This window comes from Hibiscus syriacus, unplaced genomic scaffold, assembly GCF_006381635.1.
Source record: "Hibiscus syriacus cultivar Baekdansim isolate YM2019G1 unplaced genomic scaffold, ASM638163v2 tig00117026_pilon, whole genome shotgun sequence".
Lineage (NCBI taxonomy): Eukaryota > Viridiplantae > Streptophyta > Magnoliopsida > Malvales > Malvaceae > Hibiscus > Hibiscus syriacus.
The window spans coordinates 1210768-1227780 of NW_024063529.1; the positions used below are offsets into that span (position 1 = coordinate 1210768).

The window sequence follows — 17013 nt, forward strand, 5'->3', positions numbered from 1 at the left end:
TTTAGCCAATCATGGAGCATTTTTCTTTAATATAAAAACGTTGGGGGTAAAATACTCCAAAAAATAAAGTGACCATTTGTAGGAGGATAATTTTGTTATTATGTCAATAAATTATTGTAATTTAAAAGTATTAAAATTTTGAATTGATTATCTTACTGAACTCCCTTATATGTTGAACTTGTGGAATATACACTAATATATTTAACAAAATATATAAATGGTATTAATGATTGAACTATCATTGTTAAAAGAATCTGTTAGGGTTGAATTTTAAATCTTTAAATCTATAAATTAACACTAAAATTTTAAATTAAATGAGTTGAGATTAAAAATCAGATTAATTTAATTTTTAGTATGATTATTAAAATATTGACCGATATCATTAAATACTCTTTTCCGAAGCAAAGTGAATGTATATCCCAATATAAATTAGGGCTCTCTTTCATTTTTTTTCTTCTTTATTTCTCTCGGAAAATGATAGAATAAAAAAAATATAATTAATAGATTTAAAAACATAAAGCATAGAAATATAATTTAATAATGAGTGGGATAAGTAACAACTTACTTTTGTCACGGTCAATTAGAAACATTAGATATGTAACGACTTTAAAGAACATATTGGTGTCCATATTAAATGGAAAATATAGCCAATGATTGGAACATTCGGTTACCATAGATTACAAGCATCTTTCTCTCATATAGGATAAAGACATTCAAATTTAGCATCTTTCTATAATATAAAAATTAAAGAACTTTAAAATTGAAAAAATGGTAATTTATTTTTAGTTATATTAAAGATCAATTATTTATAAAAATAAGAAAGTACAAAATAAAGTAATAGTGCAATTAAGAAAAACTGATTTAAAAATAAAAAGAGAAGAGGGAGAAAGAGTTTGACCCTTTGGCTTGGTGGGATTAGTTGGGAAAGATTCCATTTCAGTTTGTTTACTCTAAATTTGACCTTTAATTCCTACTATGAGTGTTGTCATTTATATAGTTAATGCTCATATTCTATATGAATATGACTAACATTGGATTGAAACCTTTCAACGCTTACACATTATATCTCATTCGTTGGGAGAGTCGTAGGTAGGCTAGTTCAAACAAATTGTGCTTATAATTAATTTAATCCAAATATAATTAATTTATTCTTATTTTGGGATTTTTTTATTTTGGAATAAAAAGTATTCATATGTGTCTTAAAATATTTGTCTTAAAATTAAATGTTTGGAGCCAAAGTACTAAAAAATATTAAAGTGACAACGTAGTCAAACATCAAAGATTTTTTTTATCTTAAAATAATAAATTACTAAAACTAATTAATTCCTTTTGGAATTTTTTTATTACTATTAAAATGGAAAGTAGCATAATTGTGCATATAGAAACATTCATTACTAATATTAAAAAATTGAAACATTCATTACCGATTATTACATTTCCAGAATCCTACCAAAAGAAAGAGATTTTTTTTTTGAGTTTACCAAAAGAGAAAAGAAAAAGAGCAGAAGATGAGAGCTCAAATTTCAAAGCAAAGGCCAGAGCCTCAATTTCGACTCAGTGATTTGATCCAAACGCTGACTCATCTCATCAGTCATCATGTTGTAGCAGTGCCCAACGATCCCATTCTAAAATATGTGTTTTGGAATACGGCTGTATGATAGAGTAAAATTATAATTAATAATTTGAGAAAATAAAAATGAAGATAAAGAAGACACAAATTTTACGTTAAAACCTCTAAATAATATAGGGTAAAAACCACGAGCAACGATAGAAGAATTTCACTATGAGAAAATAGGAATTACAACTTCTCTCGATCTAACAAGGAGAAAACAATAATAATTCTCTCTTGATAAAAATGAGAAAACAACTCTCAAGAAAACTCTCTAAATTATCTAGTATTGAGAGAAAACTAGAATGATTTGAGATGTTTTAAAACTTAAGGATTAATCTTGTAAATACTCTAAAGTCGAATGACTAATTGAAAATTTTTACCTTTTCATTTTTTCAACAATTGAGGCTGCACTGAAAGCAATTTCCCATGTGCACCGAAAAACCACCAAAACTTTCGGCGAAAGGTTTGGCCAAGTTGACTTTTCAACAATCTCTCACTTGAAGATTTAATTGGAACAATTATATTTTCACACCATTCTTTCTACCTTGTACTATTCATGTTGCTTATGTCTCTGATAGGCCACAAGAGGATCGACACCAAGTAAATTTATCAGCATTGATCTCCTTCGTCATGAAATCTGCTATGTTGTCTTTGGTATGGATTTTCTGCATATCTACCGTCCATTCTTTCACCTTTTCACGAATGAAATGGTATTGAACTCGTATGTGCTTTGTTATTGAATGAAATGTTGGATTCCTTGCTAGATGCAAGGCGCTTTGACTGACACAAAACAAAAGACAAACTCTTAATTGTGCTCAAGCTCCTCCAATAGCATCTTCAACCAAATTGCTTATTTACTAGCTTGTGTAGCTGCTACATATTCTGCCTCTGTTGTGGATGTAGCCACAACTGACTATAATTTTGAAACTCAGCTTACAGCTCCACCAACAATTTTGAATACATATCTTGTAGTAGATTTGCTTTTATCTAAATCCCCTGCATAGTCAGAATCTACATACCCATTGATTAGTCAGTTTGATCCTCCTTAACATAATGCACCATTTGAGGTCCCTTTGATGTATCTCAGGATCCTTTTTACTGTATTTCAATACTCTTTGCCTGGATTCGCCATGTACCGACTAACCACTCCCATTGTTTGTGCAATGTCTGATCTTGTGCATATCATAGCGAACATTAAACTTCCCACTGTCGATGCATACGACTCTCAAGACATCTGCATCCTCTCTTGTTCACTACTAGGACTCATACTGGAGGATAATTTGAAGTTAATATGAAGAGGGGTAAAAATTGACTTACAATCTTCTATATTGAATCGTGACAAGATCTTCTTCATGTAATTCTTTTGTGAAAGCCAAATATTCCTATTACTTCTGTCTCGGTGAATTCCCTAGAATCTTGTTTGCTTATCCTAAGTCATTCATTTCAAATTCCCTAGCCAGTTGTGCCTTCAATTCTTCAATATGATCTTTGTTGGGTCCTGTAACTAATATGTCATCCACATACAACAACAATATAACAAAATCGTTATCACTAAACCTCTTGAAATAAGCACAAGGGTTTGCATTAAGTCTGTTGTATCCAAGGCACATAATGAAGGAATCAAATCTCTTATACCAACACCTCGGCGCATGCTTTAGACCGTACAGAGATTTGTTTAACCTGCAAACCAAGTTCTTATTTTCTTTTCTTCAAAACCTTCAGGATGGAGCATGTAAATCTCTTCTTCAAGATTTCCATGAAGAAAAGTTGTTTTAACATCTCGGTGCTCTAGATGTAAGTTCAATGTAGCACACATTGCCAAAACTACTCAAACTGTTGTTAGTCGAACCACATGAGAAAATATTTCATTAAAATCAATACCTTCTTTTTGAGCATATCCTTTGACCACCAGTCTTGCACGATACCTCTCCACTTGATCGTCACCATTTCGCTTGATTTTGAAGACCCATTTGTTACCAATTGGCTTCCTTCCTTGTGGTAGTGGCACAAGGTCCCATGTATTATTTTTATGAAGAGCTTCAATTTCTTCTTGCATCGCCATCATCCACTGTGAAGCATCTGAGTTGTTTATTGCCTCTTGGTATGTTGATGGCTCAACATCCTCTGTTAAAAGGCAGTATGCAATATTTCCTTCTATAACATAATCTGAGTGTCAATTAGGACGTCTTCTCACACGATCTGATTGACGAGTTGTTGGAGCTTCAGAACTCTCTAGTTCTTGTTCATCATGTGTTGGTTCTGCTTTAGAAGAATCCCCTTGTTCAAACTCCTTTTCCACATGTATCTGTGTAGTCTCTAACTTTTTAGCACTAATATCTTCTTCTTTTCTTTGTAATTTATCCTCTACAAAGATAACATCCATGCTGATGATCACTTTGCGGGCAGTGGGATCCCACAAGCGATACCCCTTTACTCCATCAGCATACCTCAAGAATTTGTATTTCCTGTATTTTTTGATCTCATATCATTCTAGCTGTCTTTTCTCCTCGATGCTTGACAATACTTCATCTGCTAATGCTAGATGAAAGTTTGCCATAACATTCTCGTCTATTTCGATCCATTTGTTGTCATCTTTAAAATCTATCGGCCTTTCACTGATAACTGCTAGACAACCGTCTTTCCTCAGGATGACCTTCATATTCAATTTCCACAATGAGAAATCTCTCCCATTGAACTTTTCAATATCAAATTTCGTTGTCATAGCCTCTATTACGGATAACTCCACTATTTCACTATCGTGAATAGTTATCTGAAACATTCAAAGAATGAATAATACCTTCTTACTTTCTTATGTTGGAGGACTCACCTTTTGATGGCAACCACAAAGACAATAAATAGATATTATGCACTCTAATCTGACTCTTGTTACAGAAAACGGCTATCGGATAGAGTAAAATCGCAACTGATAATTTGAGAAAATGAAGATAAAGAAGAAAAAAATTTTATTTGGAAAATCCCTAAATAATATAGGATAAAAACCACGGGCAACGGTAGAAGAATTTCACTATGAGAAAATAGGAATTACAACTTCTCTCGATCTAACAAGGAGAAGACAATAATAATTCTCTCTTGATAAAAAGGAGAAAACAACTCTCAAGAAAACTCTCTAAATTCTCTAGTATTGAGAGAAAGTTAGAATGATTTATGATAGTTTTAAAACTTAAGGACTAATCTTGTAAATATCTTAAAGTCAAAGGATTAATTGTAAAATTTTACTCTTTATTTTTTCAACAATTGAGGCTGCACTGAAATCAATTTCCCATGTGCACCGAAAAACCACAAAAACTTTCGGTGAAATGTTTGGCCAAGTTGACTTTTCAACAATATGCACTGTTCTGCATTGCCACCCAAGGATCCACCACATTTTTGTTCACCTCCAAGTTCTTCAACCTCTCCAAGCTGCACTGCCATATCACATCTTCAACCTCTTTATCATCACTAAATGGTTTCCCCTTGAACGAAGCCAGCTTCTTCACCTCTGTAATGGGGTTTCTTTTAAGGTCTTCGTGCTTAAAAACAGCACCTTGTCGGGGGCCTTCAAGCTCTGGTTCCAGTACTGTAAAACGTGGTCTAAGAACGTCCCGAAGTGGGAAACGCCATTGATGAACAACTCGAATGCTTTCTCGAACGGATACGGACCCTGTTGTGGCTTTCTCAGCTTGTTGAAGAAATGCCACATCGAAACGAGCGTGTCCTTAGGGTTTTTCGCGATGTAAACAAACTTGAAGTCGGCGGTTTTGACGGAGTCTGGTAATGCCGTGTAGGGCACGTGAGTGTGAAACAGCCTCGGAGATCTCATGGATGAAATGTCCGGCAAGGGGTTCAAAGTGTAAAGTTGGACTTCCAAGGTTTGAACGTAGAAGGCGGGTCACGGTGGTCTTCGTCTGTCTTGGCTAACGTTTCTCTTTTGTCTCCGCCGGGAGAGGCGGCGTTGAGAATGGAGAAACAAAGGGCTTTGAGCCATGTGGTGCCGGTTTTCATGGGGGATGCTAAGATGATATCGTCGTGTCGGGCGGAGAAATGTGAAGGGAGCGCCATTGTTGCTTGGAGGTGATAAATCTGTACCAGAAACCTTGCCATTGATACAATGGAAAGTCCCAAAAGCTTTCCATGGGGAGCTGAGCCAACATTGACTCGGTGAACTCGGATGAATCGGTCATGGCAGCAGCTTGGAATAGAACTGTTATTTTTATTTCCGGGATGATAATACAAAACAGCTATGCTTTGGAATTCCAAGCATATATAATACACACTAGTTCTTTAGACACAGATTACATATATATATATATATATATATATATATATATATATATATATATATATATTAAAATTCATAAATAATTCTATTTAAAGTTTTTGAAATTATAAAAAGACTTTAGTACTCCTATAATAATATTTATTGTATTTTATAAATAAGGATAATTATTTATAATCTCATTAACTTAGCTGGTGATGATTATTAGGTGACAACAAACTCAAACATATATTCAAATAATGGTATATAGACATTAAAAAGTATTTCAGATAAATCATTTTGTTTGTGAAAATAAATTATCAATTTATTATAGGTGAAATGATAAAAAACTAATGTATAAACTTTATTAATCATGGTTTTAAATTTTGAATAATGAATCTTAATAAAGATGATGATGAATTAATCAGTGATACTAAACTTAGTCAAAACAATTAATATTACGAATACACAAAAAAGAAACATTATATATAAACATTATTTCAACAACTGATTCTAGGATTAGTGGTGAAAGGCTTTTTTAAGAGATTGTAGTAATGTATTTGGATAATCAATATTAGTTGTTTTATTTAAATATTTTATATAAATATGAAAAATAATTATACTTTTAAAATAATATTTATCATCCTTAATTTAAAACTATTTTAATTATTTTATAATTGAATTAGTGTTGAATTGACTTATAACATAAATTCTCTCACACACACACACACACACATATATATGGACGCAAGAGAGGAATTGTCCTCTTAGAAATTTTAATTTTTTTTATTAATAATTTTTTGATATAAAATTCTAAATTCGTCCGACATTTGTACTAAATATAGCAGTAAACTTTATTACAACAGTTGATTCTCTATGTAGTGATAGAAGGTTTAAATATAAATTGTTTTAATTATAATTCTGTATTTTAAGTAATAAATTTTAATATATATCGCTGAAGACAATAACATCTTTGAAATAATATTGTTGTATTGAATAAATAAATAAAGAGTAATTCCACCTGGCCAATTAAATTATAAAATATCAATTAAAGTTTAATTTGATTTAACTTTATTCGTAGAGTTTGAAAATTGTGTACAATAACTTTTACCAAAAAGAAACTACGAGATCGTAAGCCCCGTTCAGTTAGTCCGATTAGGGACCAAGTATATAACTGTGTAATATTCGGCCAAGGTGCTTCAGCGATGAGGCCATTGTAGCTCCACACCTGTCTCAGCCACGTCCTAGTCCTTTCAGGCAAAGAACAGGCCCCACCGATCTGAAGATATATTCGTTTTCGAGTCTACATCTCTGCAGTATTGGGCCCGGGGACTTTCCCGGATCTAACCAAGTCAATGACATGGTCCCGACCCATTCACTTCGTCTCGTAGTTGGTGCCCTATATTGCCGTGTTCTTCTTTTATAAACTCCAAATGATATTCTTTCGTGGTCGATGTGGGATAAGGGCACACGGGAATTCAACACAACTAGACACGACTATCACAAGACATTACCATGGCTTCCACAACTGGCCTTCCCCATCCTTCTCCTCTTGATGAGAAGAACAAACGCATCAACGGCCTTGTATACTCGGGGAAAATCAGTTTGAGCTATATGAGTATCAATGACATACAGGATTCGCACCATTAACCGGCTTTTCGATATCGGAATCTTCCACGAACTCTGTAATATTGTTGTCAAAGTTACTACTGGAATGATGAGGATTTGTCAATTAGCACAAAGCCACCCGATCATCCTTGTCGAATTCCTTCAAGTACGATTCGAGCAACACTCCCCATCCTTTCCTAAACCAGATTCACATTGCAGCAATATCCATCCGCTTATACTTGGAGAGATCAGAGAACATGTGGATTAATCCATTCTATTACGACGTTTAACATGCTCCGAACTTGATCTATATGTCTTGAACATCGTCCTACCGATAACGAACACAAAATCTCGAGAACCGGTAGGAGGGCAAGGAAGGGGTTTAAACAATGGGGGATACCAAGCATCAGGCTCACTGTGGCAAATCACAATGGTCTCATTCACACAGCATTCAGTATGGTGCAGCTGAATTGACAAATCCCTTATATCTCTAGACAATCCCTATTCCCTCCCAAAACTCTAAGGACTCTAAATCACCATGTTGGTAAATATCCAACCTGAAACTCGGGTTTTGGATGTTTTTCATGCAGTCACGGAGTGCTAAAACATAAGACCATGCTTCTCAACTATACCCATCACTGAAGATTTAAATTGCGGTCGCATTTTCGGCTGTATTTATCGCAATTTTAGTAGTAATAATGGTTTTGAGCATACCTTTACCGGTCGTTGTTATGATAGCAGCTATTTAAATCCGTGCCCACCACCTGAAAGGAAAGGAGCCATCCATAGAACACAGTAAGGGGGCCTCCGGAAATGGGATTTTGACATAAATGACAGAAAAGATCGATAAAAAGTTGGATAGTTGTAATAAGTGAGACTTAATTTCGTGTGCAGGATTTCGGAGTAATTTGTTTGCAAAAAATGGAGGAGATTGCTACGAAGAGAACAAAATCAAACCTAGGAGATAATAAAATCAAACAATTAGTTCATGCTATGATTAACAATTTTCAAAAATTCTAGTAAAAAGAAACTCCGAGATCGTTATCCCCGTTCAGTTAGTCCGGTTAGGGACCAAGTGAGTAACTGTGTAAATTCAGCCAAGTTACTTCAGGCAATGAGGCCATAGAGGCTCCACACTTGTCACAGCCCCGTCTTAACCCTATAGTGCAAAGAGAAGACCCCACCGTCCTAAAGATTACTCATTTCTGAGTCTGCATCTCTGCAGAGCACGGACCGGGGATTTTCCTGAATCCGACCGTGTAGATAACACAGGTCTCGACCCATTCTTTTCGTCTCATAGTATCAGTTTTTGCTAACAATTATCATAATGATCTGAGAATTTTAGTTCAGTTACAAGATAGTATGTGTGTTCAAATTTGAATCTGAATATATTTGCGCACACGGCGCTTCTACAGATTAAGTTACTCGAATCCATATCACCAAGGAGAACATGTCCCCCTTTACAAGTTGATCTTACCCTTTTTTATTATTCCTCTAAATTCTCTCGTCTTTGTTCAAATTTAAGCCATGTGACCGGCTAAAAGTTATCTAACGAGGTAGTTTATTGCTAAACATGTGGAGAAATTAACACTACGACCATCTCACCTCATGTATTTTTCTTCTTTTGCTTAAAGACAAGGTTTGATGGAAATCAGTGGACATAAAACTCTGCTAACCGAAACAAAATGCAAGCATTGGTAATATAATTATCCTTTCTCTTGACTAAACATTTTAGATTTTGTTTGTATTGGATTTTTAATTTGCCTTGTTGTGTACTTTTGAAAACATCCTGTCCCATCCCAACATATATTTAGTTACGGTAGTAAAACAAAACAAGTTGTGGTTTCATTTTCAACACTTGCTAGTAAGAAAGTGGAACAGTTTGGAATCCTTTTAAGTTTAATATTAATCCCCTGCCCAACCAATTACAAGTATTCAGTCCTTACACTAAATATATGGAGAACCATACATGAGATGATGAACTAGAAGATAAGGAGATTGATTCCACCTTGGTAAATCAAATGTGAGTTGATGACTATACAAAGCAATTCAATCTGCACCATAGTTAGCATCTCTGTAAATTTGTTGAAGAACACAATCCCATCCTTACACTAATTTTTGACAATGAAGAATGATGGTCCATATTGACCCTTGTCTTTCAACTGTTTAAGAACCTTTTTAACCTCAACTCCAAACTCGAACACAACCACCGATTACGACTAATGTGCTAGATGTTTCTATGGGATGTGCAGCTGCTGGTATTGAAGTGCGCCTGGGCAGTCGACCTCCTCCATCATTTGGTGAGACTGATATGTGCAGATGGGTACTCGAAGGATCTTCAATTACCGAGGGAGATGATCAGAGCGGCCGGTTAATGAGCATGGTGGACGGCCTCAGCCCCGGTGTATGAGGAATAAGTTGTAACACCAATATGTACAACCCTGAAGGCTTTTTCCATTATGTCTTAATTGTTTTTGAAATCAAAGAGACTCAGACATTACAGCTAGTTGAACCATATGGTTTATAAATAATTCACATATACATTATCAAAATTTCCTTCTCCGTGATTCTTCCCTTATGTGAAGAAGTGTTGTATTAGATCAACCATCTGGTGATGGTGTCAAGTATGACTAACATAATTTGCATGATCAAAATGAAAACAAAATATAATTTCAGTGACTAGTTTATAAGTTTTTGAATTGAGTGACTAAACTAAAAAATAATAGTTGAGTGACCAAATTTGTAGTTTTTCCTTTTTTGTGAATTGCATGATCACAAGCACATGGAGTACAAACTCTATTATTGATTTTAATTATTTTTTTTTAAAATATATTGATATCAAAACAGAGTATCACTTGGCAATTGTTCATAAAAAAAATATATGTACAACTAATAATAGTAATAATTAAATTATATCTCATAAAATAAATGAATTAAACAAATAAACCAATCTAATTATCTATTTTGAGAACATACCTAAGGCAAAATTAAATCAAACATATTTACGATGGAATCTAAATTTAAGAATTTAACATTTCAAGAATAGTGTCCATTTATATAGTTCAAAATATGTTGTTAGTCCCTAAACTATGAAAAAACTTTAAAAATATAAATTCTCAGACATTTTCTATTTAAAATTTCAAAGAAATGCTACAAGTTATGTTAAATGAGTTAACAATAATTTACTTTTAAAACGGGTATGATTACATGGGTATACTTGGGGATGGATATGGGTGGGTTACATCGAATTTTTGGTGAATTTGCTTCGACCCAAGAAAAGTATCTAATTCACTCCACATGATCCATTCAATGTATAGAGAAGTTCTATTTGATCCAAAATTATTTATATATTTAGAATAAAATTCGCACTCAACACCACCCATATATATATATACACACACGATAAAATAAAATTTTAATCGAAAAATATAGACGTATACATATAGGTAAGAGAAAATTGCACTATTTTCTCAAGTTGGATAAAAAAAATTCATCCAGAACTCAAATCAGACCACTTTATCTTTCAAAGAAAAGTTCGATCCAATCCAAATCTATCTTATAAAGCGATTCGAAAATTGTTGAATATGAATCTCATATAGTATACATATGTTAAATTTCAGTAAACAAAAATACTAACAGTATCACCGATGTGAATTATAAATCTATAATTAATACGAGCTTATCATTTGTAATATATGCATTAAATGAATAGCGGTAGGAAAAAAACAGGAACGTTATGTACATAGACATGAATAAACATGAGATTATGATTGTTTCTTATTTTTACTCTAATTAATTATAATAACATCTATTACATCCTATTACTACTGTACTATCAAAAACACATCCGAAGACAATATATTTTTTTAAAAGATTTTTAACGCAAAACACTATCTTCATCTTCTACCTCAAGCTCATGAAGATTTGTTTGACTTGAACGTAAAGTAGACGATGGAGAGAAAGAAGAAACAGCTGAAGAATAAGAGGTGGAATCGGAGGACGAAGAAGAAGAAGTAATGGCCAAAAGCAGATCAATGAAAGCACTGATTATAAATCCATGGTTGTTTTTATTATTGACCTTCAAATACCATCCAAGAAGCTCTTCCAGCTGTTCCCACTCTTTCATCCCATGCGTCTCCACCATCTCCTCCATCGACAGCCGGAAATCCACGTACGGATCGTTGGATTCCATCGCCAAAACCACGCTCTCCTCGAACGGAAACGAAGCTGCCCTGCCGGTTTTAGCCTCTTCGAGTATCGAGCTCGTGTCGCCGCCCGGCTCGAAGAACAGCCTCTCGGATCGAGCTCCGTGGACCACCACCTCCAACGACTCGACGGCTCGATCCGACTCGGTCGAGAAGCTCGCGGACTCGGAAGAGTGCGTGAACCACGACTCGGGAGTTTCGACACCGGTGTTCGCGTCGAAGAACATCGAGTTGACGGTCTTGAACACGTCGTCTCCGGCTCTGAAAGAAAGGGTTTTGGGCTGCTTGCATGAAGGCCATTGCCATGGTTCTTTGGCCTTGAACAGAGCAGGCAGCTTCATTATCTTCTTCCTCTTTTCCTTCTTCCTCGTGGTTTGGTAGAGATTTGGTTTAGGGTTTGGGTGATAATAAATATGGGAGTTGAAGCAATGGACTTTTAAAGAAGAGGTGAGGAGGTGAGAGGGGGGAAGATGGAAAGGAAATGGGGTTGGTAGAATCTGTCATGTTTGTATTAAATTTTAGGGTTTGAGAAATTCAATGGTTTTTAAATTTAGGGTAAAGTATAGTAATGGTCACTGAACTTTTCTAAAGCTTTCATTTAGGTCCCCAACTTTTAAAACTTGCAATACAGTCCTCCAACATTTAGTTTGATTGTAATATGGTCCCCGACTGTTATACTACCGTTAGTACATTTGCAATATGGTCACTGAACTTTTTAGGCGCTTGCATTTAGGTCCCCCAACTTTTAAAACTATCAACATAATCCTCAATTTCATTCTAAACTACAAATTTCAAAATAATTCAATTATATTTTAAACCCTAAATTTAAAAATACTTCAATTTAGGGTTTAGAATGTAATTAAAATATTTTTGAATTTGGGGTTTAGAATGTAATTGAAGTTTTGGAATTTGGGGTTTAGAATGTAATTCAAAGTTAGATTAGAATTTCCCATGCATCCATGGCTGAAAAGTTACGATGGAAATGAGAAGAGAGAAGCAAAAAAGGAAATTCGAGATCGAAAAGAAAATTGGGGTTTAGAATAAAATTAAGGATTGTGTTGCAAGTTTTAAAAGTTGGGAGACCTAAATACAAGTACCTGAAAAGTTTAGTGACCATATTACAAATGTACTAACGGCAGTGTAATGGTCGGGGACCATATTGCAAAAGGACTAAATGTTGGAGGCATGTATCGCAAGTTTTAAAAGTTAGGGGACTTAAATGAAAGCTTTAGAAAAGTTCAATGACCATTACTATACTTTACCCTTAAATTTATTGTCACTATACACACAAGTATTTTTGTCCTCAACTTGCCAATTTTTTTGATCTATTTAGCGTTTCACACATTGACGTATATAAATTCATAGACTATCCTAAATTGTAATATTGTATCGTGGTATGTTTTTAATAAATAAATTTAGGATTATTGTAGGATGGATCGAATGGAGATAAATAGGAGTAAGTCACTTTCTGAAATTTTCAAATTATATGTATTTATTTTTTAATATTTTCTATTGATATTTTATTATCATCTCCAAGAATTTTATAAGTTTGTTGATTCTTAAAATTTTAGAAGTTTATTCCTCTTAACATAAAATTTTGTGTTTGTCCCTAATTATCTCATGTATTAGCATTGAAGATAATTACACAAATAATATTATATTGAGGTTATATACCCTATTTAATATTTAGGGTTACAGATTTTAGGGTTTAAAGTAATTCAAAATATGTCAAATAATATTTAAGTAGACTTAATTATCAAATTTATTTTTTTATAGTCCATATATAAAAAAAAATCGACATTTTTTTCATAAATTTAAGAATAAATGGGTGGTGTTGTTTTTATTGATCATATATAAAATTATATGATATCAATTAAACTAATCGATATTAATTTAAACCGATTCAACTCATTTTGACAAAAGAATTTAACAATCTAAACATGAAAATTTTAAAATTTGAATTAACTTAATTTAAAAATTATATAAATCCTTAAATTTGAACCGTATATGTGTTAAACATACTTAAAAATTGTTACACAAATTAAATATGATTAAGCCCTCAGTTTATAAAGCTTGAATTATATAATTATCAAAACATATTAATAAAAATATTATTTTAATACTGATTAAGATAAGAATCTGATTTTTGATCTCGAACAATTCTCCCCTTTTCTTTTATTTTATTTAAAAAAACCTCTATTTTTTATGTATGTTGATCTATATTATATAATACTTAAAGTTGCTTCCTTTACGCTGTAACCAAGGGGCACATCCCGTACTATAAGAAGGGTTTAACCTGCTTTGTCTTCAACTGGTAGAAAAGGGTAGTTCCGCGGTGCGGCGCCTAAAAAACGGTTAATATACGGCGTGATCGGTTAAATAAGTGATCGATTAAAATTTATACCGGTTATGTTATATTATTTAACCGGAAATATTATAAAGTACAATAACATACTAGGTAGCGCTTATATAATGTAATAGGTAGTGCTTATATTTACCTAATTTATAAGTAAACCGGTATATTTATACCGGTTATATTGCAAATTTACCTATTTTATTATAATATGTTGAAAGTGTCCATACTTTTTATAAAAAGGATCGATACTTCTTTTAAAGTTATTAATTTATGTTTCAATTTTTTGAATAGTGTTTCATGTTTTCCACCTACAATATTAATTTAATAATTTCATTTGCACAAAAATTATTTGATTATTTGATATTTTATAAAATATTATTTAGAATTTTTAATTTAATAATAATATATATCGTAACGTAAAAAATAAATCATTAGACGCCTATAATTACTAAATTAAAATCTTAATTCAACAGTGAAAAAAGTATGGACACTTTTATAAAAAGGATAGACACTTTACAATATAACCACTACCTATTACATTATATAAACGATACCTATTACATTATATAAGCGCTACCTATTACATCATATTTTTACCTATTATATTGAAAGTGTCCATACTTTTTATAAAAAGGATCGATACTTCTTTTAAAGTTATGTAATTTATGTTTCAATTTTTTTTAATAGTGTTTCATGTTTTCCACCTACAATATTAATTTAATAATTTCATTTGCACAAAAAATTATTTGATTTTTTGATATTTTATAAAATATTATTTAGAATTTTTAATTTAACAACATTAAATATATATCGTAACGTAAAAAATAATCATTAGACGCCTATAATTACTAAATTAAAATCTTAAAACTCACTCAAAAGATAACCTTAAATTAATGTTTTCCACAGTGAAAAAAGTATGGACACTTTTATAAAAAGGATAGACACTTTACAATATAACCACTACCTATTACATTATATAAACGATACCTATTACATTATATAAGCGCTACCTATTACATCATATTTTTACCTATTATATTGAAAGTGTCCATACTTTTTATAAAAAGGATCGATACTTCTTTTAAAGTTATGTAATTTATGTTTCAATTTTTTTTAATAGTGTTTCATGTTTTCCACCTACAATATTAATTTAATAATTTCATTTGCACAAAAAATTATTTGATTTTTTGATATTTTATAAAATATTATTTAGAATTTTTAATTTAACAACATTAAATATATATCGTAACGTAAAAAATAAATCATTAGACGCCTATAATTACTAAATTAAAATCTTAAAACTCACTCAAAAGATAACCTTAAATTAATGTTTTCCACAGTGAAAAAAGTATGGACACTTTTATAAAAAGGATAGACACTTTACAATATAACCACTACCTATTACATTATATAACGATACCTATTACATTATATAAGCGCTACCTATTACATCATATTTTTACCTATTATATTGAAAGTGTCCATACCTTTTATAAAAAGGATCGATACTTCTTTTAAAGTTATGTAATTTATGTTTCAATTTTTTTTAATAGTGTTTCATGTTTTCCACCTACAATATTAATTTAATAATTTCATTTGCACAAAAATTATTTGATTATTTGATATTTTATAAAATATTATTTAGAATTTTTAATTTAACAACATTAACCAAAGATAATAATAAATATGTAATATATATGTTTATTGTTTTTAATTTAATAATATATACAACATCAAACACATTCCAAGCTATTAATTACAAGCTAAGGACACTTGAAGAAGCAAGAGAACAACTATCCAAGCAATCAAAAACGAGAAAATCCCAATATGATAACAACTGAACATATCATATCAATGTTCAAATCAAGTTGTAGATTTTGATTTCCTTTTGCTTGGCATCATATGAGATTTGAATTTTGATTTCCTTTTGCTTGGCACCATATGAGCTTTGGATTTTGATGAGCATCGGAAGTATTTCAGACTTATGATTTGGGTGGTACTCAGAAGCATTTCGGACTTAGATTTTAGTTGCTATTTGTTTACCACCCAGATCATACGCCCGAAACGTTTCTGACGCTTTAAAGTTGACAAAAAAATACAATGGTCTGGATTTCCCTCGCGTTTAAACGTTAGAAAAAACAATGGAAATTAGGAATAATCAATGATAACATGCATATTGGCTTGGGCTAATATTTATAGTGGAGCCGAAATATATATTGAAATTCAAACTCAAATTGAAATTTAAATTCAAACTCCAATTACATATGAAATGAATTTGAAATGCAGTGTTAAATTGAACATGAAAATTGCATAATTGATTCATACTGTTCAAGTAACATGCTTTATGAACCATCAAGCTAAAAGACAATATTGATTGAGTTCAAAGCTGAGTTGTGAGTTGATGGAGTTGTCACACTTGTCACATGGTTGGAATAAAGTAATTTGATGTAATAATTTTATTTGCACAAAAAATTATTTGATTGTTTTGATATTTTATAAAATAATATTTAGAATTTTTAATTTAATAATAATATATATCGTAACGTAAAAATAAATCATTAGACGCCTATAATTACTAAATTAATATCTTAAAACTCACTCAAAAGATAACCTTAAATTAATGTTTTCCACAGTGAAAAAAGTATGGACACTTTTATAAAAAGGATAGATACTTTACAATATATTATATAAGCGCTACCTATTACATTATATAAACGATACCTATTACATTATATACTTGTAGTTATTGTACATACCTAAATATGTACTGCAAATTTAATGTTGTACCCACCCTTTAACTACCACTACCAATGCCACATCATAGTGAAAGCAGCACGACTGAAACATATTCAAAATGAACCTTTGCTTACATCTCCATCAACTCCTGGAGCACTGAACTTGCACAACAAAATTTTTGCCTTGGATAATACTGATGTAGACAATGTTAAGCCAACCGAGGAATGCCATGAAGTACATA

The 17013-nt window shown here is 32.1% G+C and overlaps 1 protein-coding gene and 1 pseudogene across 1 annotated transcript; both read right to left on the reverse strand.

Annotated features, from left to right (window-relative positions):
• Positions 1-1516: 1516 nt before the first annotated feature.
• Positions 1517-7514, reverse strand: LOC120196048 (annotated as a pseudogene).
• Positions 7515-11350: 3836 nt separating this feature from the next.
• LOC120196069 (transcription repressor OFP13-like) lies at positions 11351-12062 on the reverse strand. The gene has a single exon (XM_039197959.1). The coding sequence runs from the start codon at positions 12019-12021 to the stop codon at positions 11353-11355; it is 669 nt and encodes a 222-aa protein (XP_039053890.1). The 5' UTR covers positions 12022-12062; the 3' UTR covers positions 11351-11352.
• Positions 12063-17013: the final 4951 nt, after the last annotated feature.